Below are 26,554 nucleotides of genomic sequence, written 5' to 3'. Positions count from 1 at the left end.
CTATGTAGAATCCAAACTAAACAAAACCAAAAGACTTGATCCAATATAATATAGACATCTCTAATATACCTCCAAACTAGAGTGGTACTTTTGTCAATTCAAGATTCCAGTGTGATTCTTATTTGTCATGTAGGCCAGACTAGATATATAGAGAAAGCAACCTTGAGAAGATCACTATGCTGACACACCCACATACACTAAGCATGTGTGATGACAAAAATATTAATAAGAAAAACAAAAGCAGGCAGCGTTGGATAATTTTATCTGTTGCTTAACAATCAAATCTGATTTATATAATCCTAGCAAGTACTAAAATTTTCCCTATATTGTTTCATATACATTATATTATATATATATATATATATATGTATGCATATATATAGTGTATAATCGTTGGCATTAACGCAATGTATTGTTACTGTTATGTGATTAGCTCATCATAAGCCCACTAATCGGACGGTTCGGATCCATTAATCAATCAAAGAATCCTCGATATTATCTCAATATATGAATAATTTCAAATGTACCTCTCAGCATCCCAGCAAGTTCAAGAGCAAAGTACACCACTTTGAGTTTTGGGAATGGGATATCACTAGACACGAGGAATAATCCAAGTCCAGAACTACATGGCTGCTCTGGTAAGTATGCTGCTCACAACAGAATTCTATAGCAAGAAAGGGTTCTATTCACAAGCAAACTTTGTGCCGAAGCTGGTGAGGCAGATGGCAAATGCCTGGAAGGCCGAGAGTGGTTCCCGGTAGTCCATGGTGAACATGTCATCCCCGACTTTCCCGAACTGAAGTAGCACGGGCTCGTAAACATCAACGGCGCCGTCCCCTGCTCGGTTAGGATTTGATGATGCCACCAGCTGGAAGTTCTTCACCGAGGCAACAGTAACACGACCATGGAAGTTCAAGCACCAGCACTTCAGATGATCGTGCCACCTTGGCGCCTTGTTCTTCAGAACCACAGATCCGGCATCTGATCCAGAGGCATCGGCTCTGGGTATCTTCTGATGCACTTTGCACGAATTTTCGGCTGGGCACTGCAGTGTGCACAGCATTCTTCTGGGCCCTCTGGTTTTCAGGAGATTGAATTTGTAAGATGCCTGGCCGATCTCAAAATTACCAGCTGGGACCTGTGGGCTAATCTGCTTGCTGGCAAAACGTCTACTCACTCGGTTGGTCAATGGCTCGGCACCATCAAATGGCGGTTGACTGTCATAGATCTTAAAATTGAGGCCCAAGAAATCAGATCTACAGAAGACAACATAGATATATTCAAATCTGGAAAAATGTAGTCTCCAGCAGAAGTTGAGAAAATGGGAACAACTTATGAATCCTCTCTGGACAATATAAAATTCAGTTGAAAATTGAAGATTCAATTTAAGACAGTCCAATATTCAGGAAATAAAGACTCAACAAAATGGACCACCTGCAATGAAATGGTTGGTGCTCTTGTCATACAAGATATGGCAGATATGCAATCCACCAAAACAAATTACATGAATGGCTACTTAAAGTGTTGAAGGAGAATGATAAATATTTAGAGTTCATTTGTAGTTGGCTAAAAAGAGACGATAAATTATCACTATTCATGGAAGAAAATGAATATTGGAGAATCAATTTTCTAAAAGATTTGGAACTGGCATAGTATTTTTGGGGAAGGGGGAAAGGAGTTGCCATTAACATTATTAGATATATATATAAACACAGTTCAACATAAGTTGAAATTGCAAGTGTTGTTAGAAATAAATCAGAACTGTCTTAAGCATTTTTGTGGTTGAATTCCTGTATAGTCATGCTAGATAGTTACATTAAAATATTGTTGTCACCAATCTTAAAGGCCATAAGCTGCACCTGAGTCATATTAGTAGTACAAAGTCATCAAAATTAACTTAAAAGTCCAACATTCAAGAGTTTTTTTTAGATAATGCTAGAAGATAATCGAGCGTATAGCAAGTCATCCAGAATCCATGCGCGATACCATGCCATCATATGTTATATCAATGTACAAGGTCATTAATGAAAAAAAGGGGAGAAAAGAGAAGTTGCAGATGCTATCAAAATTTTGGTTTGACCATGCTGACACAAATGGAGACCTCATCAGTTGGAAAAAAGTATGTAAAAGTGCTAAGATTACTAACAAGCTCTCACAATAAAAATTAAATTGTTTGCACTTTGCAGTTTCCATATGTAGTTATGCATTATTAACAAAGACATGTAACTAACATCAGAATATTGGTCAAACAAATGTCTAGTCACTTTTTTGGAGACATGTACAAAAACATAGCATCTCACAAGGTTATAACGCTTAAAACTCTTCTTGTTGCAGTACCCAAAAGAATATTAGCATATTCAATATGTGTGTACAAGGAAATGGTCAATATGAGTGTACAAGGACAACAAAAAAGTTAGCTAATGACATACCTCAATTTTCCAACATATGCATTGCTTCTTTGGGACATGTCATCAGCGTCAAGAGAGATGATGTACTCTACATGAGCACGATGCCTAAACCTTTGAGCCGCTAACAGAAATTTTCCCTTATCCATGAATGCTGGAAGATAAGTAACAAAATATGCAACAAAAGTTATCAAAGATTCTCAGTGAAACAGAAACAACCTTGTAAACTATCATTTTGAATATAAAGCATGACATTAACGAAATATACTGAATTAGCACAAGCATCGGTTCCCCATTAAAGTATCAAGCAAGATTAAACCACCAGTTCATGTTCCAAACTCTTACAGTATTCTCGTGAAACAACAAAATGCATTGTTCTCCGTAAATTTGAAATTTCTCACCTAAAAGTTTGTAAGACTTTGATGCAAGAGAATTACCAAACAATTGAAGAAGACATTTTTTTTAACAAAGGTTAAACAAAGACAATCATGATATTTGACAGTCACTTCAAGCAAGTTTTGCAAAAGTTAGATGGTTTATATCTGAAAATTCTATGAAACTTAGAGAATAATAAATTGAAAAAGTTAGAAAGAATAATTTACAATATTTTTCTCCAAGAAAGGAAAAGAACTCTGTAAACAAGCCAACTAGAGTTGCTCAAGTTAAAAAATGCACACAGAAGTTGTATGTGAAATATGTAACGTTGCTATCTGACATCAAAATTCTAAAAAGAAGTTTCATCCTTTTTTTTAGTTTGTCTTACAATTTCAAAGCAGCTAGCATTTTGTATTTAAAACACTACAAATTGATGCAGATTATCACCAGTGATATTCTAAATCACCAATCCACATCTTTCCGTCATCAAATGAGTTGACTTAGTCAATCTATAGAGAGAAAGATATGCCAGCATGGCGTATACTTGTTGGGAATCTGTCCTTGAGTTACATATTTTATAAGCAACTTGTACAATAAAAAGTGGCAAGTGGCCCATAAGATGGTGACAAGGTTTGACAATATATCTTTATGCTTAGCAATTGGACTAATATGTAACATATTTATGCCTAATAAGACTTGGTCAATAGAACACAACTACAAGGTCTTCATACCTATCCTTTCCTTTCATCTTTTCTTTTGATAACAAGTATATGCTTCGGAGTAGTGAATGCTCAACTAACTAGAACTGCCAAGTCAAAGTCCATTTTGAAGACTAATCAACAATGAAGAATTGGCAAGTGATTACTCGTAAGAACTAATAGCAACCAAATAGCAGACAAAGATCAATCCACGGCACAAAATACATCCTTGATAACAACAATCTTCTGAAGATCACTTACTATGGGTCAAGCTGAGGTACAGACAGAACGTGTTGTTATTTTTGTTCCTTTTGATATAGCATTGAATCGGAAGGTCCCTCGGCCCGGGCTGCCATTAAAAGTGTCCATAATCACATATTTTTTGTACTAAATATCCCCTAGCTTGTAAAAAATAATATAAGCATGCATCAGGAAGTATAGTTTGGTCCGTGTTAAATTAAGCAATTTTCTATAAAAGAATCAATTTTAACGTACACAGAAAAATCGGGGAGATAAATTTGGAGAAGCATAATTCTTGAATTAAAATTAAGCAAAAGAGTTCAGTTTATGTTAAATTAAGCAAATTTCTACAAGCAATTTCTTATAGGGGCGGGAAAATAGAAATTTGGAGAAGCATAATTCTTGAAATGAAAAACCTGCCTGCTTGAGGGAAGCAGGCAGAAGCATAATGGGTCCGACCTCAGTTCTTATACTGCGGCATAATTCTTGAAATCAAAAGCCTACCCCAGTTCTTATGCGGAGGCGGGAAAGTAGAAATTTGGAGAAGCAAAAAGGGTTCTTGAAATCAAAAACCTACCTGCCTGAGGGAAGCAGCGAAGGTAATCGTCCCAGTCTCCCTGGGCGGCCCGACGAGGGAAGCAGGTAGAAGCACAAAGACATCTACCCCAGTTCTTATACAGAGGCGGGAAAGTAGAAACTTGTAGAAGCATAAAGGGTTGTTGAAATCAAAAACCTACCTGCTTGAGGGAAGCAGCGAAGGTGATCATCCCAGTGTCCCTGGGCGGCCCGACGACGCCGGTGGTGACCTGGCGCCACCTCCGGCAGACGCAAGCGCAAGATACCAGGCTCTTCCGCAGCGGCCACTGCCGGTCGCTCGACTCCACCCTCCGCAGGATCTCTCCCAGAAGCTCCGGCAGAATCGTCGACCACCGTTCCTCCTCCTCCTCCGCCGCCGCAGCCACCTCCACCCCCTCCTCCTCCTGCTCCTCCTCTCCCTCCGCCCGTCCCGGAGGCGGCGGATTCCTCGCCGACGAGCCCCTCAATGCGAATAGGAGCGCCCTCTGCCTCGGCATCGCTTGCCTCGCTCGATTGCTTGCGGAAACGACGCCGCTTCTCGGCTCGCCGCTTTTCTTTCAGTAACAACGTAACGTTTCGGAGCACTATATTATCACTCCCATCGATACTAATTGTTGGAAATGGGCTCACATGCGACCAATTAATTCCCAGTCTCGTACCCATTTCAATTCACAGCAATAAATGTTCTATAAAATATTATATTTCCCCTCATGCAATTGTATTCTGATTGATCCATTCATGACTTGAATCCCTCGATGAGGTATTAACTATTAATTAAACACCCTTCGTCATACTTTTATCATTGTTAATGATGGAGTCCTCGTCAACAGGTGATTTGGCCAATGATGATGTCGTGTCACATTTGTTTATGGTGTGAAACTATAGATTTCTTTCTCGGTCTTCCGTGGCGGGATTTGGTCAACGCTTGGAACTCGAAATGGTTGCCAATGTATGTATTGTCCGGTATATGCGCAGATACATCGATGGTTAGTGCATTGTATGATGTTATGATGCGTGTAACCATAGCCTTATTTCGAATTGATAGAGATAGATATTAGCTCAACTTTCATAGTAAAGAATGCTGATTTTTTTTTAGGTATTGATTAGTTTAGCTGATAAATACCTAAAAAAAATCATAATATTATCCGATATATTTTTAGATTCATATTATTCTTTAAAAAGTAATGCATATTATTAATGGTGTATTTGGAAATATATTTGAAATATAGAGTCCGATGCATATTTTAAATATGAATTAATGTTTAATAAATTATTTTTAAATCATATTTGACTTGAATGTCGTATCGAAAATCCTCAAATGCTAATGCTATATCAGAATAATATTAATATTTCAATATTTACAAGATATTAATATTATTTTAATTTTAAAAGTATCTTATGATTTTATCTAAAATTATAATGTTATCAAAATTATATAGTAATGAATCAATTTTTTTTTATTTTAAAGATTATATATATATATATAATTATATTTTTTATTTATTATATATTTGGACAGTATGAAAATTTTTATTAGATTGCATTTATTTATTTATTTATTTTACTTATTCATTTTAAAAATAGATATTGATTTTTTGAATAAACATTAAAAATATTAGAAGGATAAATTTATCATAAAATATTCGATATATTTTTAAAATATAATTTTACCAAACATTACTGACATCAATACATATTTAAAATATAATTTTCATCAGTTGTTTATCAAATACCTAAAACATTCCATAATTGTACGTCTCTTTCTCTAACTATATATCAGCAGCCTAAGATGTGTGCAAACGTTGAATGTGGAAATCGGTTTGGGCCTGTAACTTGAAATGGTTGGGTTCGACCTGAATCCACTTGCTCAATCCAATCAACTTTAGGGCTAAAATTGGTCAAGCCTAATCGAATCAAACCGAATGTAATATAAGGCAGGCGAAGTGTTGGATTGGACTAGCGTTGACTATGAATTCGATGTGTGAATGATCAACATTCTCTTCCTCATTGACTCCCCCTGTTGGGACAGCAAATGACACATAAGCGAGCCAAAGAAAATTATGTGATTCATATTGTGGCGATCACTGCCACAACAAATCACCGAGATCTTCTTCAGTTATGTAATTTCCACATACTCATCATGTACCAGACTTGAACTTAATCTGTCTTGTCACACAAGGGATGATGGCATTTTTCATGCAGGAAAAGAGAAGAAAACTTCTGAATCATTGTCAATGCCCCAATAATGCAAACAATTAACCAAGTTGCATCTACACTCAATAAATATGACAATGATTTAATACAAACTTTCTCATCCTAGCCTCAAATTATTGTTACTTCCCTGTCTAAAACACAACTGCCACTTTATTGAAGTTAGAATTCTGAGGCACCCAAGTATGAGACCCACGGCAGAAAGCTACAAGTTTGGCAGTGTTCCGAATCCTGTGGACTAGGATCGGAGAAGAAGAGCACATAAAAATCAGCAAGTTTGGCCAGGCTTCCTAGCTTGTGGCCTGAAAGAAAGAAGGGTGATCAATCCAGATTACTTCCAACTGGGATGAGATGAGATGCCAAGGGATATCAAATGGCAGAATGGTATGTGTTCCTGTCTTTCTTGCCTCACCCACGTGAAGTGAGCCACCATGATTCCTCAAGAGCTGCTGTCTGCCACCAATTCTCTCCCTCCACATCCCCAAAGATATCGAAATATTGGGAGTATTCAATTCCAATTACTGTTGTGGTGCCATGCCAATCCACCTGGCATTCTCATTTGGGCCGATACACAGCACATCACACTCCCATCTCTTTCCAAGGAAGAATTGAGGGCTTAACAGGAGATACACACATCCACAAAATAGGGACCACGCTTGGCTGCTGTGACATTAGGCTGCACTGCGAACACATATCTTAGAGAACTGAAGCTGTTTCTTTGACAGGAAAGCTTAGCGCTGCATCCTTGTCCACATATCTCGGAGCCATGTTTCTTAAATCTTGACAATATGAAGTCTCCCGGGTTGCAGAGATCAAAGGAGCAAACTGCAGGTATCAGCTCATTCTTGGGTATCTCAAGAAATTGTGTCAACTGAAACTATGATGAATGTTACCGAAGGACTGACTTCGTAGGATACAAGAAGTCTGCAGAAGACCGTTCATAGCTTCCTGCTGATGATGGAAAGCTGGACAAATGCTTCGATAAGGTTAGACAACAAAGATCCTGGCCTTTTTAACATCTTCAGTGTTTTTCTTTCCTGCAATGTCTTCTCTTCGAAGCCGATGAGCTGAGATGACACTTATTCTCCGTGTGCTTCTTCTTTCCTACTTCCTAAGGCATCATCTGGTCTTCTTCATCTTCTTATGTCCTTTCATCCTGCAGGCTAGCTGAATCACTGCAGATTAAAAGCAAACATGCTTGAGGAACAACATTAAACTGTAAGTGGAGAGTTCTTTAAATTAAACAGAACTACAGAACAAGAAGATAAAAGAAATGTGAACAAAGAGAGCCACAAATGAATCTACATGTTAAATCGCTGGAGTTTATTTTGTCTCATTTTTACCATTTATGAGACAACTGTTTGCAATAATCTAGCAGAGGCCACATTCAATATAATTCAAAAATACACATTTATATTGTATTGCTATGCAAATGAAGAATCATTTTTGTTGATGCCTAAAATGTTGCTCCTCCCAGGATAAGCATTTCTCCTGCAAATAGCCTAAACCCATCCTTGCCTAGAATAGTATCTAAGATACCATCCACAACCTTGGCCTGGAGAATTAAGACAGTGGAGGCATCACCCCTGGCTATCTTTAGACAGTAAATTTCTCGACAACAATTGGGAAGGAGCCAAAAATTTATGGCCTTACATTCAAAGAACTAGAAAAACAACATGAATTACCTCTACCTCTGCTTCTGTCTCTGCAGGTTCCAATCGCACCTGCCAAGAGGCATGGATTTTGGTCCTTGCCCTTTCTTATGTGATGTCTTATGGAGGGAAGAAACACTCGGAGAGATGTGCTTTGTGCATCAATAATTTGATCACATTGTTGTCATCTCCATTTCAAGCAGAAAGATATGGAGAAGAAAGGAACCATACTGATGCGCCGCTACGAGATTGGAAGATTGCTTGGGCAGGGCAGCTTTGCAAAGGTATACCATGCTAGGAGGTTGGCTTCAGGCCAGAATGTCGCCATTAAGGTCATCAACAAGGAGAAGGTGACGCGTGTGGGAATGATTGAACAGATAAAAAGGGAGATCTCAATTATGCGCCTCGTTCGCCATACAAATATCGTGCAGCTTTATGAGGTCATGGCCAGCAAGAGCAAGATCTACTTTGTGATGGAGTATGTCAAAGGTGGTGAGCTCTTCAACAAGGTTGCAAAAGGAAGCCTCAAAGAGGATGCTGCGAGGAAATATTTTCAGCAACTGATTGGGGCAGTTGATTTCTGTCACAGCCGTGGTGTCTACCACCGCGATCTTAAGCCCGAGAACCTCCTCATCGATGAGAATGGAAACCTTAAGGTGTCGGACTTCGGACTGAGTGCCCTCAAAGAGTCACAGAGGCAAGATGGTCTACTCCACACGCTATGTGGTACACCAGCCTATGTTGCTCCCGAGATCATCAACAAAAAGGGTTATGACGGCGCGAAGGCAGATATATGGTCCTGCGGAGTAATCCTCTATGTTCTATTGGCAGGCTACCTACCATTCCATGACTCAAACCTAATTGAAATGTACAGAAAAATAACAAAAGGGGAGTTTAGGTTCCCTCATCGGTTCCCTTCCGATGTCCGAAAGCTCCTCACCAGACTCCTTGACCCCAATCCCAACACTCGAATCACAATTGAGATGTTGGTAGAGAATCCATGGTTTCAAAAAGGATTCAAGCCGGCGGTGGCACCAACCCCATCAGAAAGTTTGAGCAACCTGAAAGATGTGATTTCAGCTTTCAGCATTGAGATCAACAATGATGATCGCACTCAGAAAGCAGAAATGTCTGAGCCCATGAAACCTACCAGCCTAAATGCATTTGACATCATCGCTCTGTCCCCAGGATTTGATCTTTCAGGGCTCTTTGAGACGGGAAATAGAGAAAAGCAGGAGGCCAGATTTACAACCCAGAAGCCAGCTTCAGCAATAGTGTCAAAGCTTGAAGAGATTGCTGAAATGGAGCATTTCAAGGTAAAGAAGAAGGACGGATTGGTCAAGTTAGAGGGAAGAAAAGACGGAAGGAAAGGGCAACTTGCAATTGATGCAGAGATTTTTGAGGTCACACCTGCATTTTATGTTGTTGAGGTAAAGAAATCATCCGGAGACACAATGGAGTACCAGAAATTCTGCAACCAAGATCTTAAACCTTATCTCAAGGACATTGTATGGGCTTGGCAAGGAGCAGATCAGCACCAGCTACCACCTCTGCCACCAGCACCTCAGCCAAACTTAATGTCTGGCCCTGTCTCCTGAGACATGAATCCAACTTTATCTTTTTTTTTTCTTGGTTCTGATTTTGCAGCTCTAAAGAACAAGATCTGCTCTCGTAAGCATCACATTCTGGTATCCTGGTTAATTTCCATGTGAATTTCCACCGAAACAACAGCATCATAGAGACTCTCTTTATGACTCCAGAGATGTGTGGTGCATCATCCAAGGATCTATTGTATAGCAAGCACAGTTAAGCCACTCATCTGTGCTCTACATACTTTCTCCTTTATATGTGTATGGCAAGTACAGATAAATCTTCCATTTGTGCTCTATATAATTTTTTTGCTTTCAGATGTATCATAGATGATACATTCACAGTGCTAAATGCTATAAACTTCTTTTTATAATACCAGCTACTATTTCATTTGCATGGTCTTGCTACATTTGCTTCCGGTTTACTAAAATTATGTTGAAAGAGTTCGAACAAGGCCAGAGGAATAAGTGCAGCTGAGATGGTATGATCTTGTGATGGCAGGGGCTAATTGATGTAATACTTGATGTTGCTGAAGGCCACCAAACATGGCAATGGAAGAAGACTCCCTAATTAGAATTTAGAAAATTGCAAGAGTTTAAATACAGAAAAAGAAAAAACACAAAATGACAATAAATGTTCTTTGGCTGCATTAATCCAATTCAAGCAACAAGGCAAAAGAGTCAATGGACATCAGTGAATGATTTTGAATTAAACATCAAAACAAATTATATCTATGGCAGTTGCCAAGATTTTTCTTTTTTTGACAGATCAAACAAGGAGGTATCTCAGAAAGTACTTGTGCAGAATCCATTGTCTTGAAGGTATTTAATACCTTTTTCTGAAGATTCAAAAAGATGGAGGAGCAGAAGAAGCAAATCTTATGAGCCTCACTGATATTCCTGCTCTATACTTGCTGTTTGAAATTGATTCACCAAATTCTACATCTCATGGATGGCTGGCCAGGAAGGGTACAAAGCAGATCAATGAGAGGTAAGTTAACTTCTTCCCCCAAAATGAGTACTTTAAAAGGCTGCATTGCCACAATAATCCATCTAAGTACAATAATCTTGCCATATCCAGACAGCCTTAAGGCCTAAAAGATAGTGCACTGTGCCATCATTGGCTAATTTTCAAACTCAAAGTAATTATAGGTCCAGCACCAGAAATAATGTGCCCTCAGTTTACACCACATCAACATAGACCATTTGAGAACTTCAGGAACACATTTCCATTGTTTCAATCATCCAATAGAACACCATTCACTACATTAGCATCTCAATCTAACAAAATAAAATCCAAAAAAGTAGCAACCACAAATCATTTGCCCACCATAAATTCATATGACACTATTGATCTCGCATAAGTTTATACTGAATGCTTTCCACTCAATAATTTACAAGCTTTCTCCATTGGGCATTCTCCAACCAAGGCCCAAAAAGAAGGCCACCACCTTCATTCTCCAGATACTTTTGATGATAACGATGACACATTAGTGCTCATGCAATTCCAAAGGACTACTGGATATTTTGATCTCATTGATCATATGAACAAACCAAAAGCATAGATAACTAATAAAAAATCACTTCTCAAGGAAATCAGCATCCAGTTCATCCGTGTTATCCTTCCATATCGTCTATGATCCATCTATCTATAACAACTAATTGAAACCTTATTTCTCATGAATACACATCAAAATAGAATACAGCCAAATCTGTCAAAAATAATCTGTTACCATAACAATACTGAGTACAAGCACTACTTCCAATATTTTCTTCTGCTGTCTTGTTTCAAAACAGAGAACAAGTTGGAATCATTCATAGAGAGATTAAAGATCAGGAGGAATTCAGGTGATTCTTTATGTTGGACATCAGTGTGCCGGTATGTATATTAGGTTCTAAAATAAACAATTTCCTAATGTTTAAAATCAAACTTCACTAAATAAGAATTTTAACCAAAATATATGGTTCAGTTTGGTCAAATTTATACACGTTTCAACACCAAACAACCAAAACAACAAAAATAATCATGTAAAACTTGATGAGATTTTTATTCCCTAGCCAAAGTCATGGATGATAATATCTAAATCAAGATTAAAGCTACAGAATATCTCAAGAAGTTGATGATAATGTATATTTTATATAGTCTTCTATGCAATGAATTTCCAGTTCAGTAAAACTACAGAACCAATAACCGAATTATACGAAATCTGATAAAAGGACAAACAGGAGACTAAGATAGTCCAGCTGAACTGAATACCGCTCATCCATCTGTCAGATCAGCCACTGATCAAAGTTGACAATACAACACAACGATCAATACTCTTGACAACACACAAAATTTCAAAGTCTAACAAAGATCAGACACTTTACCTTTCTGTATGCTATCATCAGACACTTTGATCATTCTTTTTATTTCTCTAGCACAACATACCTTTTTGTTCATCAATATATATCGAAATCTACTTCAAACAAGAATGGAATCACCAAAAGAATAAGAGAGAAAGAACGGAAACATACAACTGCAACTTGGATATAGATGCCTATATGATCAAATAAAGGTCCTTTCATACAATTCAGAACTCTTTTTTTTTTTTTGTTTGGAGAAAGCAATCCTTTCCATAAAGAAAAGGAAGACTGACGTAAACAGAAAAAAATAACAACTTTTTGCACCAGTTCAATGCAATATTTCATGCCTAACCTACTCCGATAAGCAATTAGTATAGAAAAAATGAGCATAAATCTGTTATGGAGATTAATTTGCTTGTTAAACACCAAACTCGAGATGTGCAGGGTATGCGAAGCCAATTACCATCAAGAGAATAAAAAACAAATAATAGAAGAATGAAACTCGGCACCAACACCAAGTAACGACTAGGATTATATTCGATGATATCACATCGAATTCCGAGTGCGATAGGGCACCAAACCCCTAATTGGAGGCGTCCAAACGAGGAGGGAAGACCATCAGCGGAACATTGATATCGTGGAAAGCCAAAAATCCAACTTTGAGTACACCCTCCGCCTCAAGTCAACAAAAGTTGACCAAACAATTACGGGGAAGGCATGAAAGAATCGTGTATTGTCACTATCGAACCTTTTTCCAGGAGAGTGTAATAACACAGTGTCATTCAAATTTCAAATAAAGATGAGACGATTGGAAAGTTACACGATAGTCCTAACCTAGTCCCGGAGATTCTACAATTCCTACCACGACAGCTGCGAAGACTTATAACAATATCCTAGGAGAAGGGTAAGAAGTAATAAGAAAGAGGGAAACCCTAACCGGGGTTCAAGAATCCTGTGCATGGCCGGCGCAGTTCACCATCCCTTTAGCGGCCGAGGCGCCTCAGCCTACTCGATACCGGACTTCGCCTTCGTGATCACACCTCCAGATCGTGGCACTGCAGCAGGAGATGGACGAGGACAGAGCAGGCATTCTGCAGAGTGCGCCTTCGTGATTAACGTTGCTAATTTCCAGTTTCCCATTCTTTTACTTAAAGATTTAAGAAGACATTACTTCATAAATTCATGTCCAAATCTCTCCTGATTCAAAAATAATTAAATAAAATATTATTTATACACAACGATCACTTCGATTTTTTATACCTTTTATTATTTTTTTTCGTATATTGTTTTGTATATCTCCTTTGACATGAACATTGATTTTCTATACTTCATCATGTATAAGATTTATGACGTGATTGATATCGGGTGATTGATATGACATTACTTCTTAGATATTATGATCTCATTCATAATTGCGAGGAAGTATATGATTATTATTGACATTAAATCATAACATTAAGTACGATGATCTTAAATCTTATTATATGTGACCTCTGAAGTATGTTCTCAAAGAAAAAAAGCTATTTTTCTAATGCATTTAACTCTTATGTCTTGATATATAGCCAAAATCAATCACTTGAAAGCTAACTTAAATTTCAGATTGATTTTATTAGACTCATTCTTTGTTATGACTACAAATCCAACGATATCGAAAACCTTTTTACCTTACATCGTCCCAAAGAGATATGGAGTATGATATCGATCGACTTTGAATCAATATTTTTTGATTAAATAATTATATTTTTATTTTAATATTTTAAAATTATTTTAATATGATTTTGATGTATCTTATTTGTTATAATACTCTTTATTAGTCCAAAAGTGGATAAAATTAAGATTGATTTATAAAGATTTGATGAGTAAAAAACTATTTGTAAATGAAGTGAGGGTGATTGTAATACCTTTGATTAGTCTCATATCGAAAGTGGATAAGATTAAGAATGAGGGTAAGTATATATTTTAGTCCGTAGTTTAGACCAAATGAAATTGATAGACTAATTTAGTCAGTAGTGTATTATTATTTTTTTAAAATAATATTAATTTAATATAATAAAAGTTTAAGTCTAAGACTTAACCCAACCTATTATGCACATGATAGATGTATCAGTTTGAGTGAATGTACCAATGCTTTTAGTGTTTGATAAATAGTTGATGAAAATTATATTATATATATATATATATATATATATATATATATATATTCACATGAATATTATTTAGTAAAATTAGATTTTAAAATTATTTAAATATTTTATGATAAAATTATCCATATAATATTTTAATATTTATTTAAAAGTGAATGTACATTTTTATTTTAAATTAAATAAGTAAAATATATAAATATATAAATGTAATCTTAAAAATAAAAAAATGATAAATATAATCACATGAAAATAATATTTTTATTAAAAAATGTATATATAAAAATATAAAATTTCTCATTAAGTCATTTTGACAATCTCATAATTTTAGATAATATCATAGAATATTTTAATATTTAAAAAATATTAGCATCACGTAAATACATGCTAATGCTATCTCAATGTAGCATTAGAGTATTTATATTACAATATTTAGATCAAATATAACTTGAAAACAATTATCCAACATCAATTTACTACCTTTGAAACGTGCACATTCAAAATGTGTTTGAAACACACCCATAGCCCAGTCATCAACATCAGGGGGTGGCCCACTACTTCACGTGGTCTTTGGAATAGCGAATAGCGCTTGGTGAAGAGGCGAGACGGCGGGCGAGGAAACCATACGCCAACGGCGGCTCAGGCGAGCGGGGTCCACTTTGCTCGTCCGTCGCAGGTTCACACCCTCACAATGGAAGCAGAGCTCACGAGTCAACCACCCTCATGAAGAGGACTACGACAAGAGGTAGGAAGAAGCTTGGAAGCGGGGATACCTCTTGTGCGTCCCAGCAAGCACCGCGAAGACGAGCGACTCCCAGCTCCCATGACTATTGATAGAGAGGAATCAGAAGTCGGCGATCGTCATCGAACGGCAAGTGTACAACACGATCCCCCTAATGAACTGCAAGCTAATTTATGGCAGCCCGGAAGGTTGGACCTTCACGTAACCCTGTCCTACTGTCGTGCTCAACGGCGAGAGATAGGAGCCGAAGATGACGCCGAAGCCGCAGTTGACGCCGGCGGTGGTGGCGGAGGTGTTCCTGAGAAGCCAGACCGCTCAGATAGCGCGGCTCGATCTCACTCTGCTGTTCAGGATTTTAAGAAGCTGTAGAAGTCCCTCCCACCCTGCGTAATGCATACATCATGCATGGGCATACACAGTGTCCCGCTGAATTAATTTACATGATGCAACTCAACGAGGGTTCAGCTAAATGAAAAAGTCGAATTTTAACCGATATAAAGTGACACTATATGAACAGTATATTTAGTCGTTTGACCGTGTTTCTAAACTATGTTATTATGCATGTTTAGCAAATAAACTAAAGATGACTAATCTTCTTTGCAAATTCCATTGTTTATGAGACGACTGGTGATGATACAAAAAAGTACAAGAAGCAAGGGAGAAGGGGAAAGCCATAGATCTAAGAATGGTAATCTTGAGCTCTCAGATACATCTGAATCTCTGTGGATTGCGTTAGTTGTGTGTTCTTGTCGCGGGAAGAGCATCCATGAGGAGAAGTTGGACGCGGCTGTAGCAACAGGAGACATCAACGTTAATCTTTCCTTGTGTGGATTGCGTCGAGGCGAGTTGACCAACAACTGCACATGTTTGGGTCGAGTGGAAGGAGGGAGTCGTAGGGTCGGGGGAGTGGAAGCGGTGGGAAATTGCGCCAAGTCAATGTCAGGGTCAAAGTGGAGACAGTGCATGCGTGGGAGGTTCGTGTGCTAACATCTTTCCCCATCTTTCTAAGAAGTTATCGTGCAACTCTGAGAAGAAAAATAACAGGAAATTGTATGAATTGTATTCCCACTACTAATTCAGAGGAACGTGTTTTATTCCCGACGTGACGGAATCCGCATGCTATTAGGTATCGTGTGTCTTCATGCAAGCGTCTCAAGGGACGGCTTGGGGGAATATGTGGGGCCGAAGACGCTAATCATCCATAGATCCACACGAGTATCCGGGAGTAATCGATCGATACACGGATCTTGAAGTGGGACGAACGAAGGTCACACTCGGGAATGGATGTGTGGACTCTCGTACCTAAAAGCCAAATGGTTTACCCATGGTCAATCTCGTTAAAATATGTAGTCGTTAATTAACCTACTCCTCTTTCCCCACCCACGCCATGAATCCCATCATCCACTGTCTTATTTAACTAAGTTTCCCACCGCCTTGTATTCTGTGATAAATAAGATAAGACTAATCGTGAGAGACATCCCAAGGAACGCAAACCATAGGACGCTGGTAGTGTCGGAGTGGAATGGAGCTCTTCACCTTTTTCTTCGTGCACGGTCTTCTCCTCTTGCTTTCGCGGCGCGCCGCTTGCGCCTGCGGCCCGTCGGACCGCGAGCTCATCGCCCTCGCGTTCCGCTCTGTCTCGGGATTCCAACTTCCCCCTCCCCCTCCCGCGGCCGACGACCCCGGCTGCTTCCTCAGGCTCCCCTCGCGCAACCTCAGCGGTACCGTGTCATGGATGTACCTGCGAAACGTCTCCGCCCTCCGGGCCCTCGACCTTTCCGGGAACGCCCTCCACGGCTCCGTTCCCGGCGGCTTCTGGTCCGCCCCGGCCCTTCTCGATGTAAACCTTGCTGCCAACCGCCTCGGCGGTGCTCTCCGGTTCGAAATCCCAGCCGGCGGTCCCTTGCTGCCTCTCAGATCACTCAACCTTTCTGGCAATCGGTTCACCAGCGCTGCCGGTCTCGCTGCCTTGTCCCGCTTGGAGATCCTCGACCTCTCACACAACGGTCTCGGCCTCGTGCCTCTTGGTTTGGATAAGCTCCGAATGCTGAGGCACTTGGACATGTCTTATAACTCTATGCGAGGAGTGTTCTCCGAGGGGTTTCCCTCGTTCGGCGCCAGACTCGACTTCCTAAACGTATCGTACAATAATTTCACTGGCGTCGTGCAGTCGGAGGTGGTGAAGAAATTTGGTAAGTCTGCCTTCCTTAAAGCCGGATCACTTCGTTTCGGATCTACTGCACACGTCGCCCGCTCGTCTTCTCCAACTACTCTGGCTTCACACAAGAAGGACACCAAGCTAAAGAGACGACGAAGAGTGATACGATTGGGAGTCATAGCAGGAGTGGCGTCTGTTGTGGTTTTGGCTGCGTTTTGCTGCGTCTTATGTATAGTACTGAAGAAGAGGAAAAGGCGGAAGGATGAGGGGAAGTGGGAGGAGAAGGAAGCAGTGGCGGCGCCTCCGGAGGAAGTGAGGTGGGTGGTGGAGGCGAAGTGGTCTGCGCCGGTGGTGCTGTTCGAAAAACCGTTGCTGGAGACGACATTCGGGGACTTGGTGAAGGCAACGTCGGGGTTCGGGAAGGAGTCTCAGCTGGCGGAGGGCGGTCGGAGCGGCCCCGCGTACAGAGCGGTGCTTGCCGGCGACATGCACGTGGTGATCCGTGTGGTGGAGGCCGCCCGGGAGGCGGAGGAGCGAGATGCCGTCGCCTCCTTCCACGAGCTCGCCCGCCTCCGCCACCCGAACCTCCTTCCCCTCCTCGGTTACTGCATTCCGGGTATTATTCTCTCTCTATATTTATATCTCCATCTGAGTCAACGGTTAACATTTCTTCTTAATGGAAATCGATCTCTCTGCTTGCATATGTATGTATATATATGTCCAAAGGAGACAACTGCTAACTTTTCTTGCGATGGAATTCGATCGTGTTATTAGGAGAGGAGAAGCTAGCTTTGTATGAGTACATGGATAGGGGAGATCTCCACCGCTGGCTCCACGAGCTCCCGGCGGGGCAACCCAACGTGGAGGACTGGACCAGCGACACGTGGGACCAGCAGGGCGGCGAGGAGAGGCGCGAGGCAGCAAAGTCCGCCGTGGCGGAGGTCGGAGACTGGCCGACGAGACATCGCATCGCCCTCGGCATTGCGCGGGCCCTTGCGTTTCTCCACCAGGGGTGGGTGGGCACCACTCGCGGCGTAATCCACGGGCATCTCGTCCCGGCCAACGTCCTCCTCGGTAACGACCTGGAGCCGCGGGTGGCTGATTTCGGCGGAGCCGCTGCAGGGAACTCGGGCACGGCGGAGGGCGACGTGTACGACTTCGGGATATTGGTGATGGAGCTGATAACGGGGATGGAAGGGTGGTCGGAGGAGGCGGTGAGTTGGGCCAGAGGACTGGTCCGGACCGGCCATGCGGCGGAGGCAGTGGATCCTCGGCTACGGGTTGCCGGCCCGGAAGATGAGAAAGAGGTCGTCGAGTGTCTCCGCGTCGGCTATCTCTGCACCGCGCCATCTCCGGACAAGCGCCCCACCATGCAGCAGGTTGTCGGGCTCCTCAAAGACATACGTCCATCCTCCTCCTCCTCCCCAGGCGGCGGCGCCACCACCTCGTCGGCGATATCTTCCTCCTAAGCTTAAAAGTTACTCTTTTAGAACTATAATTTCTCTGCGTGTTTAGTTGAGCTCTCTCCATCACTTTCACTGTCTCTATATTAATTTTTTGTTTTGCGTTGCCCGGAAAAGGAGGAAACAGAGATGAGTGGGAAAGGAGGAAAGCTGAAGGTGGGAGCCACGGTTGTCGGACAGCGCACACCAGTGGTTTTGGTTGGGTTCAGTAGAGATGTGCAAGAAAGAAGGCATGACAATAAAGAAGAAGAAGAGGAAGAAGAAAGAGGAAGTAAACATTAGCATTAAAAAGTCCAAGTGGCGGTGGTGGGTTGCGTGGAATGGGAGAAGGTAGATATCGATGGGGAGGGTTTGTTGGTTTGTGATGCGTTCCTTCGTGGGAGGCGGCATCTACTCTTGTTTCTTTCTTCTTTGTTCATTTCCCTTCTCTTCCCTGTGTTTCTTATTCTCAATCAGTGTTCCAAAGACTTGTGGTTTGACTACTTTGGTCTGCGAATATGCCTTCATCCACAGGTTTCTGCATGGTTGAAGTCCTTCCCACATCATAATTTCAGTCAGAAAGAAAATTTTAACGAAATCTAATAGAAGAAACAAGATTTTTCGACAGTCCATTCAGCTGCATCTAACACGATCTTGCATCATATGACGAGGAGGCGTGTTATGATTGGCTCTCGTCTGTCGATGACAATATGGTACCTCGGCTCATGTGTTAGGACAGATGCCTACAGTTCACTGCATGATTTGAGCAGTCGACGGCAACTTCCCGCCTGGTATCTTGCTGTGCGTACATGAGACTCGCCCATTGTTGAGTTGCGACTCTTTCAGATACACAAACAGGGCTCATTCTAGCTGGAGGATGGAAAGAGTGGAGGAGGGAGATCAGGCGGTGACTGCGATGTGGATATCATCATAATGGCGAAGACAGACCGCTCACTGCTGCCATGGATCCCAACCCAAAGGAAGAGGAGTTCTCTCACGAGTTCTTCAACTTGTTTCCTGTTCCTCTCGCCTGAATTGATGACGACTGACAGGTCAAGCACGTAAGAGATCAGCTCACGGGTTGCTTGCCGTCTTGAGCAACTTGCGAAAGCATGCAAGAGATTTCCTTGGTGTGTTCCTGCATTAGGTCTCTGTCTTTATCTGCTTGTTTTAAGAATCATGGTCTACGTTGGCTTGGCTTCTGAGTACATTCCATGGAGATGGCTGCTTGCTTCTCTGTTCCAACCTAAACATTCTTTGGCCAAGATGGGGATGGAGAAACTTTTCTTGCTTGGCCACTTGACGTTGTGACCGGAGGAGGTTGACCTGGATCTGCCAAGCTGGATTGGGACCAGCCAATGGCCAACCTCATCTGTCGATGAGGAAGAAGAAGGACCAGCCCGGACTCGACAGGATGAAGAAATAATGTGGATCAATCAATAGTTTGGTGTCAGTACGGTCTGCAAGTTTTGTCTTCATCTCTGTTTCATGTCAGCCTCTGCTAGAGGTTGGGATGTTAGGTATCTCGATGAACTGCTCTTCTATTTACTTTTGGTATCAATAATAAAACTCAAATCCACTTTAATAATGAATCATGTAATGTCCGATAATTGATAAAATTAATGAAGGATATTATAGACATTTACATTATTATTTTTAATTTAATTTAATGATAATCATAATTAGTTGTTGTTAATTCAGTTTATTGGACAGAAGTTAATGATGATGCTAAATAGAAATAATAATAGTTATAGATATATTTGCAAAATCTAATTTTTTGGGGGTATATATACAAATGTGCAATATCATATCAAAATTTGTAGGGCAAATACGATATTTTGAAACTCTCGAAGGATATATATGTAAAGCTACTTTTAGTTTTAATCTAATTATATTGACGAGAAACGCCAAAGATAAAAGGTCGGACCAAATGTCCAAACCAATTCCAAGACATGACGCCAATTGGGCCCAAGAAAGCATGCAATCGTACTTTCGACCCAGACCTGCGTTCCGGACCGTCTCCTTGTAGCCGAACCCCTCGCCTCTCTGCTACTCGTTCAAACTCCAACCAAACAAATGCCTGTCTCGCTGCTATCTTCCTCTCCCACGCTCGCCCCCAACTTCGCCTCCGACCTCTCCAAATCTGTCTCTCATCCGCCTCCGAGCCATCTTGGATCCATGGATTCTTCTTCTAGAGATCCCTCTCTTCTTCCTCCTCTGCCACCATCAATCCCGTCCCGACGACGAAGAAGAGGAGGCCGATGCCGCGAAGACTGCCCCTCCGCCGCCGTGGCGGCGACGGGCGGAGGCCTGGGCCCAGGACGCCGGCCCATGTGATTGATAGATGGTGGGCGGTAAAGTTCTCATGCTTTGATTTAAGTTGATGATACATGTCTACATGAGTTATAATATCCCCAGTAGCTTGAATCAGCATAAATGTTAACAGTCTTTCAGATTGCAGATCTGATTTGTCTTCTCTTGTTGTCATTTTATGGTATTGGGCATCCTATGCCAGCCGAGCCTTTAAACAGTTGCCATCCTGCAGATGGGACCTGCCCTTCTTCCCATGTCAATACAATCACTCCCTCAAGCTGCCGATCATTACAACAAGTTGCGATCTCCAGTACTGGTGATTCAGATTCTTGTGAATTTCAATTATGCTGGCAGATGTAGTTTGCCGGAGTTTTATTACGTTTGTATGCAAGCCTATTCAAATAGAAAGCACACGCCGTGCCTTCTTTCAGGACTTTATACTCGATACCAAAGCAGGATTGATCAGCACAAGTTGCTGCTCGGATCTGAGGAGCGAACGACCATGGCGAAATTAGAGATTGATGTCTGTATCCTTTATTTACCTTCCTTCCTCATTGAAATCTTCGCCTTTCTGCTGATTCCTTGAAATTGATGATGTAAATTAACACTTTGTGTTCACTTGAAGCAGAGAATTCGTTGCCGAGCAAGCTTTGGGTTCCGCTACCAGGAAACCTACGTACTCAGTGAGTGCCTCGAGGTTGTGAAGTCGAGTCTCTAAATGCTTTAGGATTTGTTTCATAAACAAGTGAAATGAACCCAACCACACTTTGGCTTCCTTGGAAACAACACCAAATTGAACTTGCCGCATCTACTGATCCCGAGAACACAAGGAAATCGCTAGCGTTCAAATCTCGCTTAGCATCAGCTTCAGAAAATTTTCGTCCTTTGCACATCCTCTGCCGTCTAGACTCCAAATGCAGCGTACCACTCTGTCCCCGGTTTTCGATTCTCAATGGAAATAAATTCGACTCTTTATATGCTTTAATATTTGTCTTAGAGACAAGCGAAACGCACCGAGTAACATCATGAACTCCTTGGGAACAACAACAATTTGAACTTGCTGCCTGTACTTTATATCCCAAGGACATTAGAATATTACAAACAATCAAATCTCTTCTGCATAACTCATTCCCTTCCATGGTTTTTCTTTTTCTTTTTTTTCCACTCGTCTCGTCCTTGTTCTCATGTGATCTAACTTATATACTTATCTTTGTTTGCTACAGCCAATTCGCTGCGCAAAACCCAGTTTTTAGATCTCATTTGATGTAGGGAAGTTATCTCTTACTCCTGAGGAAGGGAATGGAGGGAGAATATCGAAGAGATCAGAGCATATCTCTACTGATCATCGTAGTCGTCGCCGTCCTGTCTCTCGTCTCCCTTACCCTCGCCTTCAGCTATTACTGCTACATTAGCAACAAAGTTGCCAAGCACCTCGAGTCCCTCAGCAGTGAGTCATCCGTTCCCTTTTCTTCCTTTTCTTTCCTCCAATGTGGTTATTTTTCCCAAAGACTGCATTTTTCTACTGTTCAGAATCGCCGAAGGAGGAGAGGGAAAAGGCGGCGCCTTTGAGCGGCAGTCGCAGCGGCGAAGAAGCGCCGGTGGTTGTGAGTGAGAGAGGTGTGCAGGTGTTCACATACAAGCAGCTCCACTCCGCCACCGCGGGGTTCGGGAAGGGAAATGTGGTGAGCCATGGAAGCTCTGGGGCCGTGTACAGGGGAGTGCTCGCCGACGGGCGCGAGGTTGCCGTGAAGATCATGGGCCGGCCCGGGATGCCGGGGGAGGAGGAGTTCAAGTTGGAGGTCTCTCGCTGCTATTATCTCTTTCTGAGTCTTTTATTCTACTTGTCTGTAGCTTCACGGATTATGGTCTCTGATCGGGTAAAGAATGGGTTTTGCATTGGTAGGTGGAGTTGCTGACGCACCTTCGTTCCCCATATCTGCTGATGCTGATAGGGCACTGCTCGGATGGCGGCCACCGCATTTTGGTGTATGAGTTCATGGCTAACGGTGGCCTTCAGGAACATCTGTATACTCGAGGAGGTAAGCACACGATAAATTTCGCCAAAAGATTGAGACATATGATTGGTCAGAATTTACGAAACAACGCCATTATTTGATAGGGTTCATACTAGTTTATTAGATGCCCGATTAAGATCGTTAACAGTAGATATATTTTTATTTTTCAAGCATTCCGGTACAACAGCAAACTGTAAGCACAAGTTGGCATTTGGCCCCATAAGGACTGTTCATCACTGCAGGAGAACGTAGGCTTCCATAAATTAGTTTATATAGGGGTAATTGATTCAAGGTGCTAACGGATTCTAATAATTGACATTACATTTTGCAAAGAATTCTTCCATGGTTCGATAATCAACACCCGTTTTAATGAGCTGGATTTGCTGAAGGAAATTTATATGTTTTATGTGAATGGTGCCCGTTGAGATGATTAATATTGTGTATCCATGAGTATGTATGTACATGACAAGTTATCTGTTTTATGAATATTATTTTCGAGGTTCCTGTGAGAGTCAAATGTTAAAAAGAAGAAAGCAAGTCTATTAATAGCTTGCTGAGAAATTTCATAGAATTTGGTAGTGGACAATAATGTGATAACAACCATGATCGATAAATCTCCTTTCTGCAACCTTTCTTCCTTTGCATATGTTTATTTCTCTTTTCATGGTTGCAAAAGTTCGTATCCGAGTTATAAAGAATGTGTAGATGAACGACAAACACAGATGTCTTTAATATGTCCCATTTATAGATTTATCTAGATAAGTCCCTAATCGAGTAGTTTTTACAAGCACCTGCTAAGGGCTAACTTTTATTACAGCAATATTTCAGTGAAGTGTGCTTCAAATATTCACTCTTGTTGCGAGCTTATTTTTTCGTCTCATCCTAGTCTCAGACAATCTAGTTAGGCAGTTTGTTGGTACCATTTTTTTCTGTGGTGGAATCGTTAAGGTGTGTGTGGTTTTCAAACTAATTTACATGGTTGTGCTTTCAGACAAACAACCAGTTTTTTGCTTAAAAATGCAAATGACAGTAAATCGAGGATGATCTATGCCAATACACACCCAAGCAACCAAAAGAGTGAATTAAGATGTTCATCTAGGTCTTGTTTTTAGCAGGCCTTATAATGAGAACTTTGTGTACTTTGGAGGCAAAAATACTGGTAGTAAATAGTATGAAGAGAATATGCAATAGTAATGAATAGAAAAGAACATGCAGAATATGCAATACTAATTGATATTGATCTCCACTAGCCATTTGAACTATAAATTTTCACAATCATAAAATATATAAAATTCTGATGTAGCTCTTTGTAGCTTAAAAACGAATCTTAAATATTTACACTGGCCAATTGCTAACCTAATAGGTAATTTAGTAACCATATTGCTAAACATGCATAAGAAAAGGTATAGTACATGGTAAAACAAATGAAGAACTAAATTGCCCACCTTCCCTTGTTAGTTTCTCAATTTAGAGTACAAGCTGCAAGTCATGTTTTGTTGAAGGCCTTTAGGATCTTACCAATAATGACTCAGACATCAACTTTTGTCCGACAGGAGTTCAAGTCTATGGAGATGGGTAGTGCTGTATTTGTGTAACTAAAGGCACATTGCAAGAACTGAAATATTTGTTCTCTATATTATACACAGACTATCCGTTGGAACATTTCATGGCTCATTCATACAAATTCTTCTGATTTTACTAGAATTGCTATAAAACCACGTGCTGAAAAGAAAATTCAAAAGATCAGGTCATGCAAGTATGATCATGGGCTGTTAAGTGCTGTGCCAGTTGCATTTATGCTTGGTAAACTGGTCACACAATTTACAACATATTGTTATAGCCAATGCTTACAGATTTAATCTATTTTAAATAGATTATATGCTTGCCAGGTGGATGTGTGCCCTCTGTTTCAATGTTTTATTCTTTAAAATTTATGGAAGATATTGTTGTCATTAGGACTACTTGACATAATAATCACCATAAAGATTATGCTTGATATTTTGGTTTCCTTTCATATATATATATATATATATATATATATATATATATATATATATATATGTTTATCTGGCCTAAGGAAACTTGTACATGTATCATAAATTTTCATATCATAAACTTGTATATGTGGATTGATGCAAGTATTTTCTTGTTGGGTTTATTGCAAGAATTTGGCACTACAGGTTATTGTGGTGGAACTTCGAAATTGGACTGGCAAACTCGACTCAGGATAGCCCTTGAAGCTGCGAAAGGTTTGGAGTACCTTCATGAGCATGTCACTCCGCCTGTCATTCATAGAGACTTCAAAACCAGAAATATTCTTCTGGACCAAAAATTCCATGCCAAAGTTTCATATTTTGGCTTGGCAAAGCTTGGATCTGAGATAGCTGGAGGCCATGTTTCCAAACGCGTTTTAGGCACACAGGGATACGTTGCCTCAGAGTACGAACCAATCCCTGATATTTTCAGATCAATATATTAGGACTATTTTGCATGTCTCTAAAAAATCTCATCCTAATCTACTACTAAAGCCTTGGTTTTGCCATGGGTCTTAAGTCAATGTCGCACTCTAACATGGACCTCCTATAATTTTACAGGTATGCTTTAACTGGGAATTTGACTACCAAATCAGATGTATACAGTTATGGAGTTGTTCTATTGGAGCTGCTAACCGGTCGAGTTCCAGTGGATATGACTAGGCCTCCCGGGGAAGGTGTTCTTGTATCGTGGGTCAGTCCTCTCTCCATCCAGTTATTAATGATCAACATCTTAGAACAACATTTCATTTCAAATAAGTGTTTTATCAAAACCTGACTATATCTGTGATCTGAAAGCACAGAGCTTCTCTCCATGGTTCAGTTCTCACTTAAAACTGTATTCTTTCTGTCACTACTTTTGTATTGTCAGAAACTGAATTTAAACTTCCTTATTTCTCTGCTTGCGGATTTTTTGGTTGTAAATTACCTCATAGTTAGTGATGTTGGTGACCCAGTGCTTCAAATCTTTCTTGTTCTGCAGCAGTTACTAAACTATACATAAGTTTATAGAATTTGCCCTTCTGCTTCATCTGAGTGTTGTCATCACTTTCAAGATTTCTTCCTGAATTCTAATAATTCTTTCATCTTTTCCATTGGCTTGACAGGCTCTGCCTTTGCTCAGTGACAGAGAAAATATTGTTCAGATCATGGATCCTGCGTTGGAAGGCCAGTATTCTGTGAAGGATGCTGTTCAGGTTGCTGCCATTGCAGCCATGTGCGTGCAGGCAGAAGCTGATTACAGGCCTTTAATGGCTGATGTGGTCCACTCACTCCTTCCTCTCGTGAGGAAGAGATCATCTGCCAAACACTTCTGAGTATTTGTGAGCCAATTCCTGCAGTGGAATCCTAAGCCAAATCTTTGTCATGTCTTGCTTCTAGTTTAAGTTAGAACCCTCCTCGGCATCCAAGTCTTTGTTTAACCTCAAACCTGAGTTGATGAGCAATTGAGATCCATTTAGCTGTACGCAAGTATTTGTTTAACCTCAAACCTGAGTTGATGAGCAATTGAGATCCATTTAGCTGTACGTTAGGGGCATTGCCAGCACCTGTGGTAATGGCTAAGAAAAGTTCTCCCGTTTGGCTCCTTTAAATAAATATAAACTTGGAATTGACAGAT

At 40.7% G+C, this 26,554-nt stretch overlaps 4 protein-coding genes across 16 annotated transcripts; 3 read left to right on the top strand and 1 right to left on the bottom strand.

Moving 5' to 3' along the window:
* Positions 1-470: 470 nt before the first annotated feature.
* Positions 471-4,907, bottom strand: LOC135617179 (tubby-like F-box protein 1). The gene is made up of 4 exons (XM_065117165.1): positions 4,456-4,907; positions 3,740-3,827; positions 2,430-2,559; positions 471-1,256 (listed from the first exon to the last, which is right to left on the bottom strand). The coding sequence occupies exons 1-4, from the start codon at positions 4,789-4,791 to the stop codon at positions 683-685; spliced, it is 1,128 nt and encodes a 375-aa protein (XP_064973237.1). The 5' UTR covers positions 4,792-4,907; the 3' UTR covers positions 471-682.
* Positions 4,908-7,186: 2,279 nt separating this feature from the next.
* LOC135617177 (CBL-interacting protein kinase 5-like) lies at positions 7,187-10,143 on the top strand. 4 transcript variants are annotated; one of them, XM_065117162.1, is made up of 4 exons: positions 7,187-7,336; positions 7,418-7,491; positions 7,668-7,723; positions 8,217-10,143. In XM_065117162.1, exon 4 carries the CDS (start codon positions 8,367-8,369, stop codon positions 9,753-9,755), a length of 1,389 nt encoding a protein of 462 aa, XP_064973234.1. In that variant the 5' UTR covers positions 7,187-7,336; positions 7,418-7,491; positions 7,668-7,723; positions 8,217-8,366; the 3' UTR covers positions 9,756-10,143. The 4 variants fall into 4 exon arrangements, with proteins under 4 accessions (XP_064973234.1, XP_064973236.1, XP_064973233.1 ...); XM_065117164.1 differs by lacking the exon at positions 7,668-7,723; XM_065117161.1 differs by having other exon boundaries at positions 7,227-7,491.
* Positions 10,144-16,424: 6,281 nt separating this feature from the next.
* On the top strand, positions 16,425-19,078 carry LOC135617176 (calmodulin-binding receptor kinase CaMRLK-like). The gene is made up of 2 exons (XM_065117160.1): positions 16,425-17,749; positions 17,908-19,078. Exons 1-2 carry the CDS (start codon positions 16,498-16,500, stop codon positions 18,600-18,602), a joined length of 1,947 nt encoding a protein of 648 aa, XP_064973232.1. The 5' UTR covers positions 16,425-16,497; the 3' UTR covers positions 18,603-19,078.
* Positions 19,079-20,597: 1,519 nt separating this feature from the next.
* LOC135583603 (probable serine/threonine-protein kinase PBL7) lies at positions 20,598-26,462 on the top strand. Of its 10 annotated transcripts, none has more exons than XM_065117158.1 (10): positions 20,598-20,929; positions 21,091-21,204; positions 21,320-21,411; positions 21,517-21,571; positions 22,112-22,335; positions 22,419-22,687; positions 22,792-22,927; positions 25,084-25,342; positions 25,498-25,630; positions 26,043-26,462. In XM_065117158.1, exons 5-10 carry the CDS (start codon positions 22,188-22,190, stop codon positions 26,250-26,252), a joined length of 1,155 nt encoding a protein of 384 aa, XP_064973230.1. In that variant the 5' UTR covers positions 20,598-20,929; positions 21,091-21,204; positions 21,320-21,411; positions 21,517-21,571; positions 22,112-22,187; the 3' UTR covers positions 26,253-26,462. The 10 variants fall into 10 exon arrangements, with proteins under 10 accessions (XP_064973230.1, XP_064973231.1, XP_064973228.1 ...); XM_065117156.1 differs by having other exon boundaries at positions 20,599-20,929; positions 21,517-21,585; positions 25,069-25,342; XM_065117154.1 differs by having other exon boundaries at positions 20,599-20,929; positions 21,517-21,809; positions 25,069-25,342.
* The last annotated feature ends 92 nt before the right edge of the window (positions 26,463-26,554 follow it).

This window comes from Musa acuminata, chromosome BXJ2-7 (assembly GCF_036884655.1).
Source record: "Musa acuminata AAA Group cultivar baxijiao chromosome BXJ2-7, Cavendish_Baxijiao_AAA, whole genome shotgun sequence".
Taxonomy (NCBI): Eukaryota; Viridiplantae; Streptophyta; class Magnoliopsida; order Zingiberales; family Musaceae; genus Musa; species Musa acuminata.
The sequence above is the reverse complement of the archived record's forward strand: the minus strand, read 5'-3'. Positions and strand labels throughout refer to the sequence as shown.